A 26704-nucleotide genomic window follows, 5' to 3' on the forward strand; every position below is an offset into this window, starting at 1 on the left:
TAAATACACTTTAAATGTACTTCAAAAATGTAGTTCCAATGAAAGTCTTTGGTGCATGATGGTTTGTAGTTTTCCCTTGTCTGCTCTGCAGGTGGTATGGTATGATATTGTTTACTTCAAAAATACAAAATTTAGTAATAGAAATGCTCTACTCTTTGCTTTAGAAAGAGAGTCAATTATGAAACTTGAATTGCTGTTACATGGTTTTGGGCAAAAGGTGAATTCTGCTTTAAATTAAAGAGAAATCTCTGCGCAAACTGTGCACATTTGTTTTGCTGAGCTCTGTGATTTTAAGGATATATTAGAAATTAAAAACAAGTTATCTATGGTGCAATCAGCAATGGCAAATTTTGTTTTAAAGTATTCTTTTAAGTACTGCAAACCATGTCTTGATCCTGAACTGCTGAAATCATGGGAACTTTATCATTGTCTTCAGTTCTTATGGGATAAAGGACAAAAAAGAGGATGAAGGAGAATAAATTAGAAAAGCATTACATAAAAGAATGGATTTGAAAAGTAGGAACTACCAAGGATGGTTATAGATCTGGCCATGTTTACTGGAGGAAAATACAGAGGACAAGCATAAAAATTATCTACCAATGTATAAGAATACCCTAAAGAGAAGAGTGACTGATGATTTTGCTTAATTAATGAACACATGACTAGGAGTAATGGTCTAAGTCTTTATACAAACTTATGCTTAAATGGTAGAAATAAACTTTATAGAATACAATTATACAATTAAATATTCTGCCAATGGAAATTGTGTAATTATTGGTACAGAATGTATTTAGAGCTGAGCCTTGTAATACACGTGCAGAGGAAGCTACATCATGACAAGAGATATCCAGCTTTGAAAATTCCAAGCATAGGCACACAAATCTAGCCATAGGTAAAAGAGCTATAATCTTTTTACACAGCTGTAAAAGACTCCCATAAACTCTAGCAGTGGCTCAGCCAACAGTTCCAGAGCCCAGAGTCCTCGTTCACCATGCAGTCTCACTGAGCTGCTGGGTGATCTCCTTTTGCACAAGAAGGATTATGGTGTTTTCTTCCTGCCTGCATTCCGCTGTTAGACCTAGACATTGTGAGGTATCTTAAGTGTGTAGGGTAAAAAGAAAAAGTATATATAACAACAGAGAAGAAAGGTGTGTCTATATGCAGGGTGTGTGTTTGCACCTGCATTAATTTCCTGAACTGCTGTAGTCTTAACTTTTCCTTCAGGGAAGCAAATGTAAGCCTGTCCCATCATTTGGGGCATAACTACATGTGCTGAGGTCCAAGTGGGTTCACTGCTGGAAGGGAGTCATCCTTCCTGCTTTCTGTTTCCTGTGCTCTCTGCTCTGCACTCCAGGGATCTGACCCACAGTGACCAATATCAACATACATTTCTCATGAAGGAAGTGGAGAAGGTGAAAGTATCCAGTTAAGAAATTCACAGTGGGCCAACCTTGACTGTCACCTCACAGCTCAAACAGCTTACTCCTTAAGATACCTTTTCAGGGATACTTTCCCAAACCTACACAGGCACAAGTTGCACAGACAAGTGCTAGTGGACATAAGTGCTCCAAACCTTTTCAGACCATATAATCACAGAGCCCAGACATGGGACTCTGTATGGGAAACAGAGGAGAAGTCAGGCCTGCCCCAAAGGATTTCTGCCTTTCTTTAACACCCAGCTTGCACCCTGCACCTGAATCTGTGGTACTGGTTTCATCCACTTCTGCAGTGGTTTATTCACAATGTTTTCTGAGCAGAGGAACACTGCGCTTCCTTGAGAATAAAATCTAAAGATGTCCATGCACTTGTTTGGGAAAAAGTGGGTTTGAAGGTTTTTGTTGTCTTGTCTCCTGGTGAGGTCTGCAGATGCAGTCTGTAATTAATGTAAAATATTGTCAGGTGTTTGCAACCATACATTTCTATCTGTGAAAATCTGGCCTGCCCTGAATCTCAGTGAAAGGAATATGTTTTTGAAAGCACTGAGCTGAATCCACAGGAAGACTTGCTGCAGTTGTTTGAAATGTGAAATGCAATTTATATTTAAGGAAAGCAGGATTCATGGGCTAAATAGTTTTTGTTCTTTTGAACCTAGTGGATTTACATTAGGAGTGGATTTGGCCTTTATACATTATCATTAAAAGCTGTCACAGTTCTCAGATTCTTCTTACAGAGCAATAGGTTCCCACAAACCATGTAATCTCTTCCATACCAGACTGTGAGTTTGATTTCCTGCCTCTCCAGGAAATAAAGAACTGATGTCTGCTGTATAGGATAAGGCCAACATATGAAGGCATGAATCAGCACTTCAGTAAGTCTAGGAAAATATCTTTGGTTCTGGGGAGGGGAATGGCATTATTGTTACTTTCTTCGTTTTAGCAAGTAGATCAAAGAGATTTGTGAATTCCTCAGTCAGTAGTAAATAAATGTAAATAACATCACAAGATAGGAAACCAGCTAAAGAGCTGAGCTTCTGCAAGTCTCTGAAATGGCTCTGAGACTGCCAATGTAAAGGATGCTTACCAAGAAATCTGAGCCACTGTGAGTGATATTTGTATGTCTCAGAGACTCTATTAAGGGATAAGAGACAACGATAGAAATGATGCAGCTGAATATGTGCCTGCTAATTTTGATGTAAATGTTCTAGGTACTCTTCTTAGCAGTATCATATTAGCCTTTACTGAGTTGTTCTTCAGTAACCCATCAATGTTTTGCAATTATTCATCCCGTGAAGACTGTTTATGAAATGTTTGTATGCTTTTAGAATCACAGAATGGGTGTTTCAAAATGAGTGTGCAAATTTTATAAGAACTGTGCTCATGTAGGTGTAAAATAAAACAAAGTTGTTGATGGTCTTTATTGCACACTATTTCCCCAGATGCTTTACAAATTAAAATAACAAGGCCATAGAATTAAGTGAGAAAGAAGAGGGAGGAGGGTGGATTTTGAAGAAATGGGGTAAGTAGTGATGAAAGGTATTTTCAGTTGGGATTGTGATATGTAAAAGAAAGTTGCTGAAACAGAGACTTAACAGGAATCTAATCCAGACAACATGATCTGCAGGGACTTAATTGTCCATCACTATTTAGAGAGGAATTTTGTGTATTGCCATTTATTTTGTGATGTTTGCCCAAGTCTATTAGAACAGGTAGCACAAATATTTAGAACCAAGGTGGTTGTAATAGCCTGTGGATACCTGAAGACATCTCAAACTCTAAAATGTTACTTTATGCAAAGCAGGATGATAGTTTTAGTGAGAGTTCTGCCCAAGCTGCACCTTTGGAGCAGTTTCCTGGCTAGTCTGTCAATGATCCGAGTGATAATAGAGAATGTGAACCCTGTAAATGAATGCAGTCTGTCTTGTTACTGTTATTTTTACTGTTCCATGATTGTCTGCTATATCTAGCTTGAAATGTTTCTGATTTTGGACTCAGCACATTTACTGCAGAAGAAGGTAACCTCACTGTTCTAAATTTCTCATTTCTACCATCTGGAGAATGTACAAGCACATAGATACTTAATTCCTTCAGAAGAAGGAGGTCACAGACAGGAGGTGAAGCAGCGTTCCCTTAAAAATTACAGCAATGACAGTAAATGTCTGCAGAACTGCTCTGCAGGAGAGAGAACTCTTCCCTCCTTATAGCATGCTCAAGACCCCCATCCTCAGGAGTGTGGTCTCTGTGCCTATAAATTAGTGTATTTATTACTACTCTAACTGGCCACAGACATGGAATCTGAAGTTAGTCCTCCTCTTTCTGAGTAGGTGGAATTATTTTCAGAGCAGTCAAAGTCTTTTAAAGTCTCTGGAGAAATATTTTTACATGGACAGTGCAGAGTCCCTAAACGGAATTGCCTTCAGGGCATGTTTCAATTGATTAAATATTTAAAAGCCAACCTGATGAAAGCAGACAATCTTGTACACAGTGGAAAAAGGTCAGGAAAGATCAGCAGAATTTATGTTTTAAACCCAATCAAGAGTAAGGAAAGGTTGTTGTATGTTACAGGCATATTTTTGTAATGTACATACATAGTGTATATTCATATGTGTGTGCACATTTGCATATATATATCACAGAAAAATGTCATGTAAAATCAGCAATAATATGCAGCATGCAAACATAGCTATTTCACCAGTCCCTGAATGTTAAGGTTGATGATAAGGAATGAAAAAAATCTGTGTACATCTTTGCATAAGGTTATAGAAGTACAAATGTTCTTCCAGACTGTCTCTTTAAATTACCCTTAATGAATTAATATGCTACTATGGAGTGAGCAGACAATGCTGAGGTATCTTGGGGATGAGATGTTTAGTCCAGCTGTTGAGGTTTACTAAAAATGACTTGAAGCTTTCTTCTGGTTGTTCTGCAAAAGTCTGCCCAAAAAGAATTGTTGCACCCTTTCTACCTCTTGGCACTTTATTTAGAAAATTGTTAGCCTGTCTTGTGGACATTGCATTTGTCCTCAATATAAGTCTTTTACTCTGCTGTCAGACCCCGTGGTTGTTCTGAGCTCATTTTTTCTCCCATATTCTCAAGGAAAGTAATGTAAACAAAAGTTAGCCAGCCCCAAATTATTTAGACAGTAGGTGGTACTTGATCAGTCACATTAACAGAAGTGGAGTCACTGTAGACAATTAAAAAGATGCATTTCCTAAATGTTGGATGCAGGCTGGACACCACAATGCATATAATCATATGAGAATGCTTCTGGAGCTGAAAGAGTGGGTTTTGTGATCTTACTCATGATGAAACCCCAGCTCCTGCATTTGCTACCTCTCACCCATTATTTCTCTAACACTGCATGATAGCATGATGATATCAAGAATGCATTATTGTTAATTTTTAGCTTGAATAATTTTTCCATCTATCCTAGCACTTTCATGCTGTGGAAATAAGTACTGAGTTATTAATTTTGCCACTGTTACTGACATAGTGTAATGATGAACAGAACTAGAATAGAATAGAATAGAATAGAACAGAACAGAACAGAACAGAGTTTCAGAGGATTTTTCAGATGTGAAGGTGGTTATATCCTAAAGATTAACTGAAAGCGTAACTCAGGTTTGTGCATTCAAAGTGTTGGGCAATATCCCAGTAAAGTTTGAAGTTTTGCTGTATTTGTGCTATGTTCATGTGTTAGGTCCCTGGATGTTAGACTGTTATGGACAGTATTTTCAAACTAAAATTTTGAAATACAAAAAACAGGATTTCTGAGTACTTTGTTTCAGACTTTATCCTGTTTCTCAGACTCAGCTGAAATCTGCAGTGGTGGCTCTAGGTGGCACATTCTAACTGTTTCACTAATCTAAAATGAGGATGCCACTTCTGGGTCTGCCCTTCACTAATGAAAGAGAGACACAGTGAATGTACATTGGATATACATGGGGGAGTTCATTCCAGTGCCTGTTGGATGGACACAGAGAATCATATTTAGAGCAACAAATCAAGAAGGTAACGAGAAGAGACTGAATTCTCTTCCTATGTGAAGAGTTGGTCCTTTCAAGGACGTGAGCAGAAAGCCACAAGACATTTTTTCTTTGCAACTTTAGTTTTCATGTTTTCTTATGTGTAGAAGAGCATTTGTAGTTTTCAGAACAAGTATTAAATAAGAGATTTTTATGAGAAAACAGAGTGAAAATAGACAGTAATTTCATGACAGTTGCAGTATGTGCATCATTTCATACCTTGCATTTATTTCAGACCAAGGTTTGTATGTCAAACTGCACTGTAGGATGACTTTTTATGAACACTTTGAACTCTTAATTGAAGGCATTTGTACCCAGTATTTTTATATTGTATCAAAGTATTGTAAAAACAATAATAAAAAGAAATGAAGTTTCAGAAGTGAAATTTTATTTTTTATTTTACCATTAATGATCTTAAAATAAACTAGATTAAAAGCCAGGTTTAATTTTGCCTCTTTTTGTATATTGCTAAGCAATCTGAAATCTAGAGTATTCTTGATTACATGACATTAATTGGTGTAATAGTACATTTTATTGCATGAAGGTGCAGTGATTTCTCTTCATGCTGTGAACCAAGTACAGAAGATCATATTGCAGCTGGTGTAGGAAATTTATACAATGAATAGTCATTATGTTTCTGAAGAAATGAATGTCAAGGGAAAAAAGTACTCATGATATGAAAAAGCCCAGTATATCAAGGAAGGACACTGGCTACCTCTAATCACAATAGAGGAAAAGTGTGTATTTCAGGCAAAAGGTGGTATTTTATTGTTCACCTTTCAAGGCTAAAAAACTTCTAATACTTGAACTACACTCCTCTGAACTCTGGAGTTTAAAAGTTTTAGGTATCACTTTTAAAATAACTTCTTGCCTTCGATATTGCATTGCTAAGAACACAGTTACATTAGTTGTATTGTCCATCCATATTTTATATGAACTTTCATCTGCGCTGGGACTTTGGTTGTCAACTTCATGCCACTTTCTGCTTTGTGGTATTTTTACAGTATGTTTTGCTGGTAGTTTTATTCTGTGTGCTTTGCATGGTTTCTATTCTCTCATTATTGCTTTTATTTAACTTTAAAGGTTACAAGCAGGGCCTATAAAAAAAAATTAAGAATCTTAGCCTCAGGTTTGGTATAACATCAACTTATGATTAATTGCATTTTTGCCTGCTGTTCATGTTTGTGTGACAACACAATGTGAAGTACAATCATTCTATAGCACTTTGTGGAATGCAGCTAAAAACCCTAGAATGTGAAAAGGAAAGAAGGATGGAATTAAGATTCTCCTTTCATCTAAGTAGAATGTAGCTCCCAATAAGAGACATAGTACACTTGATAGTAGCCAGTCTGAAGAAGTTAATTAATTAATTAATATTATATTAATTTTTATAGGATTAGCTATACTATATTTATTTTACTTCAGTACAAAATGCCAGCAAAAATATTATAATTTCCAAAGATAAAATAGTAATGTATAAGCATTTCAAAAAAAAGCAAAGTTGTGCACTTGAAAAGTACCTCTTCATGTATGGGATATGTTTTATGCCAAAGCAGCTTTTTAGAAGTTTGTTACAACTAAGATAATAATGGGTATCTCATTGAAAACCTTTAAAGAGAAATGTAGAATTCTCAATAATGATCTTGTTAAATAAGCTGCAGAATCAAAAGGTCCATAGAGAATGAAAAGTTAATTTCAAATCTGTTAATTAAAGCAAAGTAAAAAAGTGTGTTGCCATTGGGAAAATCTGTCTCCTTCACACCTGTACTATCATGCACATTAAGGAAAATGGAGAAATTATGTATTCCCTCTAAGGTCTTTTCATGCCAGTGTGCTGTAGTGCCATATGAGGTAAACACGAATCCAGTCATTAGTTTTCTTTGACAGCATAAAATAATTTTACTAAAAAGAAAAAAAATCACAGTATTCCAATAAAGCTGCTTATGTTAGTTCTGTATTCCCTGATCAACAAAATGGAATCATTATGACACAGCACAAGGGAGATGGCTTCACAGGGTGAGATTTCAGGTTCATCTGTGTCCTGTTCCTTGTTTTGAGTATCATGTAACATCACCATGCCTTGGAAAACATAGAGCTATACAATTGTATACAGCCTGTTGTGTTGGTAACGTCCCTTCTGTTAGTACCAATTAACAAGGATGAGTTCCTTCAGGGCTCCTGTGAGCTTTAGAAAAGCAGACTGCTGAATATCTTCTGTTTCTTTTTCAGTAAACATTACTACCATTACTTTTATGTAACATTTCACTTTTTATTACAGCACTGCATCTCTTAGCAGAAGGCAAATAGACATTGTTTTTCATAAAGAAGTGGATCATTCTTTAAAATATAAAAAACTTAATTTCCCAGTTTTGATTCCATGTGACTGGCTTACTGTAACCAAAATATAATGTATTTCTTGGCTCCATTTTTACATCAGGTAGCACTTTCTTAAATACTTCTATTTGCAGGCCAGCTGAGGACAAAAAAGCAGAGGTGTAATTGAACATTCAGGATGGACTTCAGGGCACATGGTGTAGTTAGTTAGTAGTGACAACTGCTACATGTTTTGGGACTTGTGTTAGACACCCTCAAGTTTCCAACTGAAGGGAATAGGAGTGTTCCCTCCTATATGTGAGTTTTATTCTAGATTCAAAAGCACAAAACAAATCTCAAGCAAAGCCTGGTGGTGCTTGTGCATTTAAACTTCACTTTCAGAAAGGCAGCACTCTCTTAGGCATTTCTAGTTGAGTAGCAGTGGCCACTTCTTTTATTGATAAACTCCATTATCACAGGATCATCTAATAATTAGCCTGAAAAGGCTCTCTGGAGATCATTTGGTCCAACATTCCATCACAGCTGGAACAACTGCAAAGTTATAACCATCTTGGAGGGTAGATCATGTTGCTCAAGATTTTCTTAAGCTAACTTTGAGAATCTACAATATGTAGTCTTTCTGGGATACCTGTTCCAGCACTTGATTACTTCTGATGTAATTTTTTCCCCTCTTAATATTATAATTGACAGTGTTTGCGACTTTTTCTTTCTGTGTATTGGGCATAATTAGGAGAGACTTTAGGCTGAGAAACTTAATTCCCCACTCATTCTTGGATGTTTCTTAATAAAACCACTGTATTGGTAGATTCAGTTTCAGTTGGCAGTGGATAGTTTTTTTAAATGAAGGAAGAGTGACCAGAGAGTGACAGTTAGAAGTCTGCTTCTGTAAAATATTTGAGATTGGTCACCAATTGTTGATCAGCCCTGAGAAGGTTTTAAACTCTGGAACTGGAAATCCCTGAGATAAAAGTATGCAAAATAAGTGTCATACATCTTCCAGAGACCATCATGTATCCCTGGATGGATGGAGGTATGCTATCTGTATTGTTGGAAGCTGGTGCTTCTGTGTCTGTCTCATCCAGTTACCTGCCTTTGATGAGAGGCAGCTTGAGGAAGAGGAGTACACTACCCAAAAATGAATGTGCTAATACTTCTGTAGCTAAAATCATCACTAACTTCATGCTGAATTCATAGAGTCATAAGTCCTACAGCCAGAGGGGATCATTATGTTCACCTTGTCTGACCTCCTGTGTTACATAAAGGATAAAGTTCTTCAATCATTTTTAACAGCTAAGACAACTCCTATGAAAATAACCTTAAAGATACACAGAATCTACTACATGATAATAATTCAAATTGTTAATTAGCCTCGATATTAAAAACATACACCTTCTTCTAGTCTCAGTTCATGAATGCTCACCTTCTAGGTACTAGATAGATAATGGTACTAAACATTTTATGAAGCACATAATTATTCATTAAACTGAATTCCTGCTTAAAAATATTGTGTAATTGGAGATATCAATCACTCTTCCATAATGTAAAATTTGTAATATTAATTAGGTCCTTCCATTGTGAGATTCTAGAACATACGTGCCTTGGACCTGCATCTGATTTCACTCATATTTCTATTATCTATTTATTCCCAAGTTGCTGTAACAGAGTCAACATGAGTTCATTTGCTTTATGTGTGTTTAAATGTGTTCCTATAATAGCACAAAATCTTCAGGGACTCTGGGATCATTTGGATAAAGAATGTGTATGTAATTCTTGTATTTTTCTTTCTGTTCACTAATGGCTAGTACATTTTTTTCTAGTACATAACTATGCATCGGGTTTTCTTGTACCTGTGCTGTTATTACCAAAATGCAATTAGTGAATTTAAGTATGACTGACATATGTTTCAGCTTTGTAACATTGTGACTCTCAATGTTTTCAAGAAAGTAAAACAATGAGAGAACATTTATGTCACTCAGTTTTACTTTGTTAGAAGGACAGTCATAATTACTATTAAAATGTCCAACAGTATAAATTCAAGACCGTTATCAACACATCTACACAGCAACATCCAAGGTTAGGGAACCAAAGAATGAAGATATATCCACATTGCTATAAAACAAGGTTTTCTGGGATAGTGAAGCATGGGGGGATAGCAGAGAACTTGGTGCTGTACATTTGTTCTCCATTCTTGTGTCTTCCTACTGAGTATACTTTTAAAAGAGCTTAGGATGCATTACATTTCACCTTAGGAGATTTTCTTTTAGCTTGTTCTTCATAGGGAGAAATTAGTGTCATTGCATTCCGTAAAAAGCATTTCTTCTTGGGATGGCCACCATACAAAACCAATTTCTTCTGCAATACTAATTGCTTTGTCTTCCTGCCATGTTCTCTGTGAAGTCTGCTGCTTCTGCCAAACACTTATTTTTGTCTGCATTTTAGTTAGAGGGCACATTTGTGGATCTCTCACAGTTTACCTATTCTTTTTTAAATAATAACAGCCCACAAAAACCTCCACACAAGAATCCATGAAGGTTTAACAGGTGATACAGTGGTGCTTTTTGTTATTAGAGAATTAATTCACCTGCAGTGAATTCCTTGACTTTATTGGATTCTAAGATAGAAAAAGCAGCAGTAAGAGAGATTGTTATTTATTGCAAAATTTTAGATTTAAATTAATATCAAAGTATGAGGAAATTGTACTGTGTGATTTATAAGCTTGATTTCAATTACATAAACTTTTTAAAGCCACGGATCGACTTCTTGGCTGGTATAAATCAATGAAATTGCTGTTACTTATGCTAGTTGCAGGTATGATTATATATTGTTAGTTTCTTCATAACTCTATTCTTTCCTTCAGGGATCTCAGAAGAAAAACCCCACAACCATACTTCAGAATGTCAGGAACTGTAGAATTGATTCTCATGGGTGATTTGCATCAGCTGAGCCCACTTAACTTGATTGTTCTTTATTTGTAGCTGATCAAAAATTCAACAGCCTGTATTGTGCCCTTACCTTCTTATCTAGTGGCAGTTTGGGACTGCTCTGAAAAGACAAGAGACGGGTGTATATTTATTTAAAACTTGTTCTACATTACAGGAAAAAACTGTGAAAGTGATACAGACTTTAGATAGCTAATAGGTAATTTCAGATAGGACTATAACATACTCCCTCTAGTGATGAGTAGATCATTTCCAAAATCTCCATAACTTTATAAGATGACTTATCCTAAATGTTGTTGACTAGTAAAACTTGTAAGCAATCTTTTATGTTCTGGTGGTACATGGTATGAATATGCTTCACTGCATACATATTTTGAATAATATCTCAACAAGGAGTTGAAATGTTTCATTAGATGTACTTGAATGCAAGATTTCTGGACATGTATCATCATCATTAGTTCCATTTTTTTTTAAGCTCCTGTGAATCACAGAACATATCAGTGGTGAATTAATTTTCTCTATGCAGATAAAAATAAAGAACTATGAGTTAAATAATAAATAGGCAAAATTGTACTCATAATTCCTACATCTTAAATCTTCATAAAATGTCATTAAAATTCAATGTTCCTTATAGAGATTGATGTGCAAGCAATACATATTGCAAAAATTAAATTCAATGGATATGCAAGGGGTGGATTTATGCAGTAATTACAGCATTACTTCATTTATAATTGTTATCTTTATAAATGTAATTTAGCCAACCAGTATAATTTAGATACACATATGCATCTACTACTTTAATAAAAATATGCTTGCTGCCCTTGACAGCTCCATGCCTTAAGCAAACACAGTGTATTGAAAACTCTCTTCTTTTAAGTTTTCTTCCTGTGGAGTTCAGCAAACATAAAATTCTGCCATTGTTTCATTCTATTTACAGGAAGCTGTTTACTATAGCTAAAAGAAAAAATGCCTTTTTCTTCCTCAAGGTCAACTTACGTAGCCACTAGTTCTCGACTAGGTTTTCAAAACCTAATAAAAGTGTTATTAGATTTATTATTTTTTAATTCAGGGAGCCTTTTATACTGAAATTCAAATTAAATTCTTTGAAACACATTCTTTTAAAACAAAAATAAAACCAAAACTACACAAACATTTTAAAAGCAAGAAAAGCAGCTAATAAATCAATGAACTTAGTGTTAAATTCTGGGGTTAGACATTAAAGTCACAGCTTTATGTGAGTTGTATTTACTTGGTCATTGAAGATACTTTTTTTTTGTCAAAAGGTTGACAAAGATGCTCCACCAGTGCTACATCTATGTTTTGCGTGGGCTGATAGTTTTGTCTGCATAATTTCTTGAGTTCCATACCTGTTTGTGGTAAACTAGTCCTGCAAAGTGGGAGTTAAAGTTTAAATTCAATCTGGTAACCCATCATAGAAAATTCATGATTTGAATGTTACTCCCTGTGAGCTGGTTCAACAGCTGCATGGATGAAGTCCTACTGAGTGGCAAACCTGAGGCTTGTTGGTAAATGAGGAGAAAGATCACTTCCCATGGTGTAAATGACTCCCTCCTTCTGCTGAGCATGGTGGCACAAGAGTTGATGGTAGTGTTAATGTGTTTATGTGTTGTTGTTCCCATAAAAACTGCAGCAATGGCTTGTCCTTCCAGAGCTCATTGTCGTTCTTTCCTGTAGAAATAATTGTAGCAGCAGAATTAGCTGAGGTTTGGCAAGTCTGAATACAGCAGTATATCCTGACTAGTACCAAGTGAGCACAGCAGAACTCATGTTTGAACAACTTAGTGACAAATTTCATGTGCTGCAAAAACACAAGGAAGGAGCCTGAGCCAAAATAAACTCCCTGTTTTCATGTTCTCCACCACAATACCCTTGGTGGCAAGGCAGCCCTGCAGTGTAAGTGTGGCAACATCACCTTTTCCTAGAAAGGATCACAGTGCTGAAAGGTGTGCCAAAGGACAAAACTCTCCCCAACACATTATTTGAGATAAAAAATTGCTCAGCTAGAGAGATTGACTGCTGCTGAAATAAGGAGCAGCTCGGCTGGAATGATGATTCCTAGACCTGAAGTGTCTGAACTTCATGACAAATTTGTGCATTTGGCAAGCAGAGTGAGCTATGTAGCAAGCACTGTATGTATGCCATGTACATCCCTTGAAGTAAATTGACAGGTTATAGATTCATCTCAAATTTTGAATGCAGCTATTGAATGCAGGGGCATTTTTACATATTGGGACTAAGGGACCACTGTATTAATGGCATGTGGTGCCAGAAAAAAACCCCATCCAAATAAACAAAAACCAACCCACAGTACATCAGGATTTGCATCAGAGAGATGGTTAATTGAAAAAGCAATAATGATACTCTAAGTAGGTATACAGAGTTCTTGAACTGAACTTTGAAGAAGCAGAACTCCTGAAATGCTTAAAAGGAAAGAAAGAGTATCACTAAAAATACAGAATGTTCATGTTCTCTGATAGCTGGGGAGCTAGAATCATTGACCCACACTTTTGAGGGAATTTGGTTTTCTAATACTAATTATTAGAATACAAATTCTTAAGTATTAATTAATTGCATATATAAAAGTAAGAAGAGGGTAATTAGTTCTGCATCAATTTGACACAGGTACTTTTAATTTGCTCAGTTATCATCAGTAGGAACAGATGCTAGTTCTTGCTAACTGTTTGGAGATAAAATAAATGCTCTAGTGACTACTGAATTGAATGTTGCAAGGTTGATTATTACAAATCATCATATCAGAAAAGGAAGCCTCACTGTATATGAAAAGCATCAATTTTTGTTATCCAACCAGAGTAACCTTACTACTCACCAATAACTTTTCTTTCAGCTTTGTCAAATACAAGAAAAACATCAAGGTCACACCTGGAACTGAAATCTTTCAGGTTGTTGCACGCCCTTCTTTATTCAGATACAACATTTATGTTTACCTGGAATAAGGGATTTGTCCATTTTTTGGATCATGTAGTCCTCGTGAAACAACCTTCACCAGTGCTTTAGTTCCATCTCAGAAAAAATTCCTGTTGGAGATAAGAATAGCAGTGGGCTTCCAACATTCAGAATTATGTGACTTTTTTTTCCTCAATTCCACTGTATTTGACTCCTTTGAAGTTAAATCTAAGCTTATTTTTTTTTATCTATCTTCAAAAGAAGAATGAACAAGGTTTTAAAATTTCTTCTAAAAAAATTAAGATAGTCATAATATCTAAGTTTGCATCATGCACTTTGAAGTTTGTGAGTATGCTATAAAATAATGACTGTATAAATCATTTAATCAACTTGTCGAAGAATGGTTTTGTGGTTTGTTTTTTTTTTAGTGTGAGTTAAACTGGAAATAGTTTTTTTCTAAAAACAGATGGGAAAAAATCTGTTTAAAATACTTGCTTTTTATGAGAAGTAACTTTTTTAGGGAGAATAATTTAATATAAAAACTAAGATGGTTTCAAAATAATAGATTTCTGAATACCATGGTAGAAGTGCTCCATGATGCATTCACTGAGCTGAAAGAATAGATATTCTCTTCTACTCTTTTAAACTGGACTTTGTGAAACAGAAAAATAAAACACTGTGTTTCCTTGGAATTTACTTCATAAGGTCATAGTTCAATGAAAACTTTATTCTCTATGAGAAACAGTGGAAGAAAAAGAGGGGAAAAAAAGTGATTTCTTAGGGGTTGGTACCCAGATGACGTGGCTAACCAATGTTCTTCTTAATAGATCCCTGGGGGTGGATTAAAATTATCTATGTTTGTAAATATATATATATATATATATATATATATATATATATATATGTAGTAATATTGTAATATATATATATTTGTAAAAAAAAAAATATATATATATATATATGTAGGGTTTATTTTAGAACCATTTGGTTGTGTTTGGTTGCAGAGGAAAGCACGTATGTAGCCATTTTGGCTATCATTGTCTATAGTAATAAAGCAATAAGAAAGCATAAAAATATCACTTATGAAAATCTGTAAGGGAAAAGAAAGAAAGAGAAAGACAACCACCCATAGTGCTCACAACCAGACTTGTTTGTTACAACACAGTTAACCATTGATCAAAGTGATGGTCTTGATCCATAGGGGGTGGGGGAAGAAGCCCCCAAAGCACAAAGTCCCGTGGGTTAAAATAGGCTCGGGCTGGGTGGGGACGCCCAGGTACCTTCCCTGTGTGGAGGGGAAGTTTTACACTGTCTCTTGCAACAGCCTCCAGGTCTGTTGAAGCCCTTTTAGATCCCGTGCAGTCATCTGGTGGAAGACCTCAGAAATGGGTCTGGGGACACTTTGGGGGTCTTTGATAGTTTATAGCACTTTCTAAGACACGTCTCAGCGCAGTCAAGCCAGTAATGCCCCATCAGACCTGCCTGGGGGAGCAGGGGCACTTTTACCCCTGAGCAGAGGACAATGACCATTATATCTTTATATAAGATATATATGCACCATCCCCGACTGCAGGGTTTGAGCCTCCCTCTCAGGGGTGCAAACCTGGCCTCAGCAAATGAGTCTGTGGGCTTTGGCCTCCCCCTGCTGAACCCAGCCAGAGCTGTTTTTCAACATAGCTGCTGAGAAAGGCTTCCCTTGTGGGTACACTCTTCTCCCTCCAGGCTTGTTTACTTCTCCTCAGACTTGAGATAACTGGACAATAATACCAGATTTATCTTATCTCAAGTTCCTGTCAGGTGACTTAACTCACAGTCCATTTCCAGTCAGGAGATGGAAAGGGTTTGGCTTTGGTGGTCAAAGATGAGCGGTTCCTTCTTTGCACAATTTGCTACAGTGGACAGAAGTCACTTGGGGAATTTAACAATGTTTAAGCTGTTAACCATAACATTTCAGTCTCTCACAGGGGTTCACACCATTAGTGTGTATATCCTACTTTTACTGTTTGTACTGGAAAGCAAGAGGAGGAAAGGGGGAACAAGACGTTTTGTCTTATTCTAGAAGCAGACAAGAAAACATGGGCTTGCTCTGCCAGGGTGCCCGAGAGGTGCAGCCTTCAGCAGTCTGTAGCCTTCAGATGAGAAATGTGCTTCCACAGGAACAGAGCAGTGCTGCCATGGGAAGCAGTCCCACAGCATGACTTCTGCTTCTGCTCAAAGCCCTCCACGGCATGTGGTGGCATCCCACAGTAAGAAATCCTGTCTAGCGCTGATGGGATCCCTACTGAGGGAATAGCATTCTCTGTATCTCAGCTGAGCATTTGCTCTGCTGTCTGGATAGCAGTTGACCATGAGGGATTTCAGCTGGGCATCTACTGGAAGTGTTGCACACAGTATTGCACAGCCACTCATTCATTTCTTCGAACTTGGTCAGTAAAAATGACTGCAACAGTATCTGCTGTTTCGTATGAGCATCTTTTTGTCACCAAACCAAGGTCTAGTCCAGTGTCTGGTGAATGGTGCAGAGTTTTGGCTGTATATATTGTATATATTGTTTCATACTATTGATTCATTATTAATTGTTCTGTATTATTGACACAAATTTAAACACCTGAATTGAGTTTGGTTAAGGATACATGTATGGATGGTTTCTATGGTATCCTATTTCATAGTCCCTCTTTTAGTGCCTCTCAAAGTAAGACTGTAGATTTAGAAAATCCATTTTTAAATATTTCCAGAGTTTTAGTAGCTAACAACTTCACAAATCCTTTTAAAATGTTCTATTAAATAGACATTATACAGAGTGGCTGGCTTCCTAGTTTTGAATAAAATATACAAAGCAAACAAGAATATTAGTGTTTTTTCAGTTGAAAAGTTATTATTGCAGGCATTGCAGAACCTTTCAAGATACACTATGGTGTGAGTATGATTTAAGAGAGTTCTTCAGCTCTGTGTGGTAATAAGTACAAGCTGCATAACAGAAGTCATCCATAAGAGTTTATTTATAATGTTAATAAAATCAAATGGTATAAAAGCAGGTTCTGTTGTTGATAGCAGAAATGTTGTCCTTTAGTCTAGAAGTGATGCGTTTCCAGGATTTCTGGAAGTGTATTTGAATGATGTGCAGTTTAAGTAGATGTTTTTGCATCACAGTTGAACAAACCATCCCAAATCTCACTTTATTATATTTCCACTGATGATCCAATCTGTTGAACCATCAGCAGGAATAACAAATTTGCTAAGACTAGACAAAAATTTAGCTGTAATATCTCACTGTTTAGCAGAGATACACATGCCAACAGACTACTATGCAAGTAGTTCTCTAACTATATCATCTATCCTCTTGAAGAGCTGCAAAAATCAGACATTTCTCAGAAAAGACTATGTTCTTCTAAAGACAATAAGAAACCGTTTTCTAATTAAGCTTTTCTAGTAGTAGAAAGCATTTTGCATGTGATTAGGTGAACCTCTATTTTATTAGTAAGATCAAAAGGATCTCATTAGCAGGTGATTTTTATAAATCTGTGTGGAAACATAAATGTTCATGCATACATGATTCTCTCATCATGATGCCCTAATGTATGTCTTCATTATTCAGATAGTTCTCTTTTGCACATATATATTCATTTTCATGTAAAACCTATTCTTTATAGTTGTAATAAAGATTTATGGGGCTGTAAACAGCTATGTACCATAGTAATCAAAGTCTAAATGTACAAAAGAGGTAAAAGTTTATCATAGTGTTTTAGTTTGTATCTTTACCTGAAAGTGAAAATCCATGAAAGAAGAACAATAACTATCTAAAGCATGTACAAAAAAAAAAAATTTTGGAGTCTATTAATTATTTATTAGCTCAAGGTGTTCCTAATTAACCAAAATAAAAACCCCAGACTTCCTACACCACAATTTACCACTCATTAATCATCAGATTTTCAAATTTTTGTTCTTAAATGTTTTTTATAGCAGTTCACTGCTTTCTTTCATATATGTTTGGAAAGCTGATATGGAATTTTAGTTTTCTAATAAGCATGAAAGATATTGGGACATATTTCTGGGTATTTTCTAAGGCATTAACATGTTTTATGAATAAAATCCTAGTGTATTCTGGAGCTTCCTGGCTTGTACTAATTCTTGCCTTAAAAAAAACAATCTAACAACCAATCAAACAAAACACAAAATCCTCTTTGGGCAATAATGTAGAAACCAAAATTATTCATAACTGATTTTCCTTCTTTTTATCTTTTCCACTTTTTGAGCATTGAAAATCAGATTGCTTTAGGGACTTGGCTAACCCCTGTAAGGTCTGTATTTCCAAATGCCTGAACAGCCAATTTCACAATTTGGCATTTTCCAGGAATTACATAGAATATCATTTAAGGGTCTACGATACCTGCATTAGCAACAGCTTTTCTTATTTTTTTTTTCACAAGTATTTTCTGCAGTCATCCATGCCTAACTTTACACAAAGTATTCACATTTCTCTGTTATTAGGTTTTATCTTCGGAGTTTGTTGTTAATGTTTTGAAAACTACTCTTGGCAAATAATATTCATTCAATAATGAAAAAGAAGATATTTTATTTGCTAAAATGCTGTATTGGCAATGAAACTTGGATATCTGGCTTAATACTGGGTCAGAGTTCTTCTTAAAGAAAGTACCCTGCAGACTTAATGAGAATTCACCAACTGCAGGAAAGTGTCCCAACTCATGCCACAATAACCAGCAATGTCACATACCCTTGAAGAGGGAACACCCAGGGTGTCAGTGCCTGCCACAGGACAAGAGCACAAAGTGCAATATTCAAGTCCTTGCACTGTGTAATGGGTAACTGGATATGCCACCATTTATTCCAAAGAAAAGTCTCCAAGTATCTGTCTCAGTGCACAGCTGTTGTGCTGCATTTCTTATCTGGGTTCTTCTTGCCAGTTAGTTCCAGTGGTCCTCTCATAATTAACCAAATAAATAAACAAATATATAATGTTCCTGCCTGCAGTCCTTAGCTAGAACTACTGTCATTCCCATCTCTCAGTTTTACTTTTCTGTTCAGCTCCAATATGACTTAATTTTACAGTGCATAAATTATCTTAGGGCTGTTCACTGTCTGTCACATTGCACGAAACCAAAAGAACAAATAGAAAACCCAGGCTGTGTTAAATCAGAAGCAGATGCATATTGAATCTAGAAATCATTTTAAGAAAGGTATTTGAAAGGATATATGCATCTGGAATCTAATAATGGTCCTAACCACCAGGCAGGAGCTTATCTAGCTTTCCTAATGCATATGTCTCAAATTTAGATATGATGAAGATCTAAAGAATCATTCAAAGAATGCATATTCCATAAAGGTCATGCTTTATATCTGTTCCTACGGGCATTGTAAATCTCAAATTCAGAATTTTGTTGTTTCTGTTTTACACTATAAAATATAAAATATATTGTCCTAAGCATTCTGTGGTTTTGCAGAATGTCTGCACTACAACCTAGAGCACAGTCCCTTAAGACTGCTTTTCAGTCTTATGTTTTGCTTCTTCAGCAAAAGTCAAAATGTATCCAACGTCATGAATCCCAAATTATAACAGAAACTGTTAAAACCATGGGTCAGGCTTTTATTTTCTTTCTAAAGGTTTCTTTTGATATGAATCAAATTCTCCACCTAATTTCATTGGACAACAGATTGAGCCATGTAGTTAATCTATTACTTCTGCTACTCTCTGGATGCTAATTATACACAGGGATTGCAAAACCTCCTTTTTAGCTCATATGAATTAAGCACCTAGAAATGAAGCTTCTAGTTCTGTGATGAAGTATTGCTAAGTGCTTTTCACTTTCTACCAAAACTTGATCAGAAAATCCAGGAGATAGAAAAAACACACTTCAAAATAACATCTGATTTTTCCCTCTGCGTACAGGTAACTTTGCAAATAGTGCTGCAGTCTCACAGCTCCGCAGTTGCTAAATGCCTGGCTTTCACAGAATGGTTGAGGTTGGGAGGGACCTCTGGGGATCATCTTGGCCAGCCTCCTGCTAAAGCATGTTCACCTACACCAGGTTGTACATAATTGTGCCCAGGCAGGTTTTGAATATCTTCAGAGAAGACTCCACAGGCTTCTGGGCAGCCTGTTCCACTGCTCTGTCTCTCTCACAGTAAAGTTTTATGTCATATTCAGATGGAACTTCCTGTTTCAGTCTGTGCCCATTGACCCTTGTCCTGTCACTGGGCAGTGCTGAAAAGAATCTGGCCCCATCGTCTTAACACCTGCCCTTAAGATATTTGTATGCATTGATCAGATCCCCTCTCAGATGTGTTCTTGCCTCACTGTAGAGCATTGAGCATCTTTACTAAATTTGTATTGATTAACGTCCAGATCTTCATCAGGATTACATTTGCCAACAACCTGTTTATTAATGTGGTTTGAAACTACTACCCCTGAAAAACATTTTCGGGAATCTGGAATTCATTTCTTTGCTTCTGCAGCTTTTTTTTATAGCAGTACATCAGAGAAATTGCTGGTATTGCACACTGAGAAAAGGGAAACACTTTTACTCTTCATGACCATTGGCAAGAAGGGACTTATGCCATTGTGGTTTATGTTGTTGTTATGAGAATTGTCATAAACACTTGAAGCTTCAGGCTTCGTAGTTCATCTAAAATCACTTTACTTGAAAATTATGTTTATTATTCTCTTCAGCTGGAAATTCAGTAGATCAAGACAAATATGGTGCTTCTCTGCTTAATGCAGTTAGTAATTTGACAAGATAGGTATAATTTCCCATACGTTTCAGTTCCCCACTGTAATAGTGTTCCAGAGTAATTTGGCAAACAAATAAAGGAGCTAATTAAGTATCATTGAATTTTTCTAAGGCAAAGTGTATAGAAGGTCATACCAAGGGCTCAGCTGAAGTTTATTAAAGATTAGCAGTCTGTTTCTGCAGGAGGGATCCCTCCAGCTACTGTAATGTGTGACAGCCTGACGTACCATGTTCCACAACAAGCTGTTGTGCAGACCAGAGTTACAGAACAAATTTTCAGTAGATTGTCTAATAAAAGTGCTTCATATGTTAAAGGCATTTTTCTCTTTGCATTTTATTACATTTGGAGCAGATAAGCAAATTAAGACATGATTTACTTCCATACATTTGGAAAATTACTTTGGAAGTAGGTCATTATGCAAAAAGGACTAGGTTATTTCTGTGCTCTTCATTTACTCTAAATCCTTGTGGCAAAGACACACCTTTGCTTTTGAATTTACCTCATCTGGTAGGAACCAATCTGTGAATCCAAATACAAATCAGCTAAATAAATATGACAATGTTTGAATAGTGGTGTGCCATGTTGGCCCTTAACTTACCAAAAAAAAGTAGTAATTTAAATATTTATAACATGCCTGTAAGCTTGGAGCATTGAAACCTGTGAATACAGTCTGTGAGTCGGTATTGGACCATGCAGGGAGTAAGGCCTTTACTTCTACTTTCCTGACCATCATATAGACTGTACAGGGACCCAACCAGTGCAGTATTATCCTTGTAATGCTGCTAAAGACTGTAAAATACAGATTATTTACTGAAAGGATGAAGTGTTCCTTAAAATGTGTCCATGGTACTGAGCAAAGAGCACCTTTCTGAGTCTTTCCTGTCATAGTTCTGGGAGTTTTAACTAATATTCTTATGTTGACACATAAATAAATTAGCCTCTTTTCCATAACTACTTGGAGTTAGCAAAAAAAGAAATATTGAGGGAGCACCTTTCCTGCTTTTGAAAGTAGCAGAGTTGGACAGAGACTGTGACGACTCAGTGCCTCTAAGAAGTAGAAATATGTTCCAAGTTAGGTTGTGCGCCTTGCTCCCAAATAAGCACTAAAATTTTATAATTATGTGATCAAATTCTGAGATTAAAAAGAGACATAGAAACTCCTAGTTGTTCTCCTACCTCTACAAACTGGTGTGGGGCTTTCCAGCCCTGGAACTCTTCTAGAATCAATAATTCTATACTTCTTTACCAGTAAAGGTAATCTGGACTGAATACTACATGAACTGACCATTTTTCCAATCCAGAAGTCAACATAAAAGTTCCATTTAATTTATTGTTCCCCAAGCTCATAAAAGCATTGCTTTATTGCTATTAAATTAAAACACTTCTTTTTTTTTATACAGGTAAAGATTTCTTACCTGTCTAAATGCCTGCCCTCAGGTGCCTTAAACTCAGTTAAAAGAAAAATACTCTTTCAGAGGCTATTTATGTAAACAGCACTGAATTCCTCTCCTAGAATATAGCACCATCCTACAACACCACACAGAAGCCTGCACTGAAGTGTGGCAAATCATAATTCCCCTGTAGAAGAGAAGAAACCAGCTGCAAAGGCAAAGGGTCTTTTTAAAACATAATAATAATAAAAAGATATAACACATACCTTAAATATCTCTGAATTGTACCAACTATCCATCTTGAAGCTATAAATCCAAACAAAGTAGTTGCTCACTGAATGAACTTAATACTGGTTTTGAGAGCAGATTGATGAATGATGCTAGTAGTGGTCGTGAATTCAAGGAAGATCAATATCAGTCCAGATTTTGTAGACCAAGATCCTGCAATTTCTAAGGTACCTACAGGTTGCATGCCTGGACTGGTCGTGGTTACTTGAGAGCTTCTCATTTTGTGTCTTCAATAGCACCAATAAATTGTACTCATCAGAAATATGCATAGTGCAAATACCCCTTGTTGGTTTTGGTCCTGAAAGATCTAAAAGGATCATATTCTTTCATTATGGAATTCAAAGATTATTTTTTCATAGGTTACCATGGTAACAAAATGGTAACTGAGTTCTTTTCTCCCTTTTGCATTAATAAAGGGCTAAATATTATAAGTAGTAAAAACTGTGTCCTATTAAGCCTTGATGCTGCATAACAAAAGATGTGTCTGTAGAAATGAAAGGCTTGGAATTAGTCCTTTGTTTTAAGTCTTGATTCAACAGCGGGTTTTGGCCTGCTTATCCGTCTATATGAATGTAGTTAAAATCTATTAAGAAGTGTAGCTCTAGGTTAAAGGAAAGAATTTGCCTGTGGTCTGTAAGATTCCAATATATAGATCTCAATGTTTGGACCTTGATGGGTGTTTAAGATGCTCCAGTAACTGTGTCCAACTCTGTAAACATGCACATTACAAAGTCCATGGTGCTTACAGAAAACTATAAAGGAGGACAGAAGTATTATTAGCAACAACTCAGTTCCTCCAGGGTGAAAGAGTAAAAGATGCAAAAAAGCATTGGTTATTCCATTAGCCAGGGAGTTGCTTTAACCATTTCCAAGATCTCAGGTCCTCCAGCCTGAGGGCATGAGAGCAGATGCGGGAAGGAAATGGGACTCAGCAAGATTTCATCAAGAGCAATAAATTTCTGCTGGGGATAGAAACTGCTGTACCTAGGGTGAGAGTCACCCTGAGCTCACACAACTATTGATCATGGTTTGGTCCTTTCTCCATTTTGTTGCAGGAAGTGACTGCTTTATCTTTTATAGGCTGCAGCCCTCAGTACACAATGCAGTGCAGGGCTCTTGGAGCAGGCTCCCTGAGGACTGCGAGAGGATGGAACCATCCCAGTGACAGTGTTGTCTCCTGGTGTTGTCTAAGCAGATTAGACAGAATATTTAATTAATAGTTAAGTAATGCAAGGCATATGCAAAATGTATCATATCTGTACTGTATCTGAAAAAAGCTTGACTAAGTAATATAAGGGCAGAAAGATTAAGTCTGTAGCTTCCAACTTGAGAGAGGGATTCAGAACTGAATTACATTACACTTTTCTAGGCAAGTTGACCCAAGACTGTGACCAAAGTGGAGAAACATAGGGATGACCAAGTCTGTTGTTTGACTTCCTGTGAGACTTTGTCATCATCCCTCAAGAATGACTGCTGAATATCCATGAGTTTAAAACAAACTAGAGTGTATTAACACTTAATAGCATAAAATCATTAAAAATTTCACTTGTGAGGGAGCTCTTTATATCATCTTTCCAGCTTTCCACTCAAAGCAGGCCTTAGGTTTTATGTAACTTGTATTTTTGTTTGATTAGTAAACTGGTAATCCTAGCTTGGCTACATAACACAAATATTGTAGAAAGAGTAAGTTAGAGATACTCATCTAATATGCCAGCTTCCTCCCTGTGCCATGTCTGGGAATAGCCTTGATTTGCCAGAGTGTTTTTGAGGAAGATACAGTTCCTGTCAATATTCTTTGATAGTAAAAAATTTCTCGAGGGAGAGCACACAGATCAAACATCTGATGTCTGTGCTGTTAGCAGAGCTCCTGGGAGCTCAGTGGCACACCAGAATCCCTGTGCTTCAACATAGTTCTCACAAAGGGTTGGAGATCTTTGGGGATGCTGCTGCATGGGAAATAAATTCAGCATTCTTATGAACAATCCAGGTCTCTGAGTACTTTAACCATATCATCTCCAAAACACAAGAATAATCACAGAATCACAGAGTGGGTCAGGTTGGAAGGGACCACAGTGGGTCATCTGTTCCAACCTCCCTGCTCAAGCAGGGTCATCCCAGAGCACTTAGCACAGGATTGCATCCAAATGGTTCTGGAATATCTGCCAGGAGGAAGATTCTACACCCTGTCTGGGCAACCCGTTCCGGTACTTGGTCACTGCTCAGTGAAGAAGCTCTTCTAAATATTCAGATGGAACTTTCTGTGCATCAGACACTGCCTGATGTCCTAGTGGTTGGCACCGCTTAGCAGAGCCTGGCTTTATCCTCTAGGCATCCTCTTGGCATCCTCTTTAGATATTTATACACATTAATGAGGTCCCCTCTCAGCCATCTCCTCTCAAGGCTGAACAGGCCCAACTCTCTCAGCTTTTACTCATCAGAGAGATTCTCGAGTCCCCCCAGTCATCCTTGTTGCCCTCCATTGTATCCAGTTCAGGAGCTCCACATCTCTCTTGTACTGAGGAGCCCAGAATTGCATACAGTACTCCAGATGGACAGAGTACTCTAGATAATAGTATGAAAATTCCCAGAAATTAACAGCCAGTTTTAGTTGTAAATGTTGAGATGAGAAGGGAATTGGAATCTGAGAAAATGAGGGAAGGGTCTTGTAGATTTATCAAAATATATTCCCCATGTTAGGTACTGAAATATTAGCTTGACAGGCTCATTCAGTCTTTGCCATGGACTTCAGGCTGTCTCTGAGGAGAAAAAGGTCTCTATGACAGGCAATTGGGTTAACCTAACAGTTCTATGTCTCCATGTCTTCAAATAACAGAAAGGAGATTGGACAGGTTTCTAGCCACTTCCCAATGTCAATAGTCTTTAAACCAAACCCTGCATGTGTGATGTAATCAGTACAGTATTGATAAAGAATTCATTAAGATATTTCGAACACTCTGAGACTGAAGTGAACCTAAAACACTCCCATTTCCAAACAGAATTTTGAGACTTATTTAGTGGTTGGATCATTAGGAAATCAGGTCAATTTCAGACTCTTCCTTGCTAACATCCCAACTTCTGCTAGCTAAGCCAAGTCACTTCTCAGGCTGTGTGTAATATTGTCTGTCAGCTTTTATGGAGTTCTGTCTTCCAGAGATGACAATAGAGGCAATAACTAAATATAAACACCTTTGCAGTGTGACAGCACGGTTAGCAGGTGATTTGAATCCCACAGGCCCTAAAGCCTAACCATTTGTCAAGTCCACTTATGGCACTGAAACAAGCAATGTGAATATAACCCTTACAGATTTACTTACAGAACTATTATTTTGTGTTCTAAATAAATGTTTAGAATATCATGAAACAGATTAATTGTAGACAAGACTGTTTTGTGTTACCTCTGAATGCCTGATATCACTAAGGGTCTCTCTAGTAACATAAAAAGAACAACTGTATGATAGTGAGAATAAACAATATGGATACAAATAATATCTGGCATGATCTTAAACATACATTTCATATACCTCTGTCAGTTTCAGCAAATATAGCTATATTGCTTTGAAAGGCATCCTCACAAGGAAGATGTGCTATGTAAGATGTATAAATGGTTTACTTTGTGAATTTTCCAAAGCTTTCAAAAAGATCATTCTACATTTAGGCCACATGCTTGACAGTGTGTCTTTCATATTATTAATAGGCACCACAAGGCCACATAAGGAGGGGGAAGTCCCTGGTGTGGACTATATTTTCATCACTGTTGAAGATTTTATGGAATTGGAGAAAAGTGGTGCTCTCCTAGAAAGTGGAACATATGAAGGTAAGCATGCTTTTACTGCTAAATTTGTATAATGTTTCCATTGTACTGTTTTCTAATTAGATGGAACTGCACTGGGATATTCTGTTACAAGTGTGTCATTGCTACTGTTATCAGAAATTTGTGAAAAGCCATATGGCCACTATGAAAATATTTTCATATGTAAAAGCTAAATGCATATGGGTTCATTATAATTTTAGTATATTGTAGTGGTTAAGAGAATCTACATTGCATTTACAGGACACAAACAGTAGTCCTTTACACGAAATACTCGAGAACATTTCCACAAAATTTCAGCAAACAGCTGTTTTCCTAACATTCCACAACAGAAATCGGGTGTAAGACTAACACTTTTCCTTTGCACGTGTGATCCTGCAAATATCCATCTATATCAGAAGTTGAAACCTCACTACTTAAGTAACAGAGGAAGAATTTGCTCTGTCTTACGGGCTTTGTAAAGTTATTGAAAAGAACTCATTAATTGTGCAATATGGCAGAGGGACAGGAGCTGTCCTAATGGCTGTTTTAGAGATGCCCGTCTATGGGGCAAAGAGCCAGCAGCTTACTGCATGACACTGCTTCCCAGGAGAACCTATGATTCATCTGATTTTAAACCTTTTCCAAAACACAGCTATACTGAAAGTGAAACTGTTGTAAAGAGGTGGTCAGTTACATAGCAGGGTATTTTAATAAAACAAGAATAATGGTACACTATTTTAAACCAGATGTTTCTTGGAAATACAGTAGTATTTAAAATAACTGGGTAATGGATAGTGGGTTTTTACTGCAATATGCAGAATTAGAGGAA

At 36.7% G+C, this 26704-nt stretch overlaps 1 protein-coding gene across 11 annotated transcripts in view; it reads left to right on the forward strand.

The window, feature by feature from the left end:
- The window catches only part of MAGI2 (membrane associated guanylate kinase, WW and PDZ domain containing 2), a 717920-nt gene that overhangs the window by 396611 nt on the left and 294605 nt on the right, over nucleotides 1-26704 (forward strand). For all 11 annotated transcript variants that reach the window (XM_039570838.1, XM_039570837.1, XM_039570839.1 and 8 more), the window contains one exon: nucleotides 25780-25899. In XM_039570838.1, the coding sequence (XP_039426772.1) occupies nucleotides 25780-25899 (120 nt within the window). The remainder of the gene's footprint in view (nucleotides 1-25779; nucleotides 25900-26704) is intronic.

This window comes from Corvus cornix, chromosome 1A, assembly GCF_000738735.6.
Source record: "Corvus cornix cornix isolate S_Up_H32 chromosome 1A, ASM73873v5, whole genome shotgun sequence".
In the NCBI taxonomy this organism is placed as follows: Eukaryota; Metazoa; Chordata; class Aves; order Passeriformes; family Corvidae; genus Corvus; species Corvus cornix.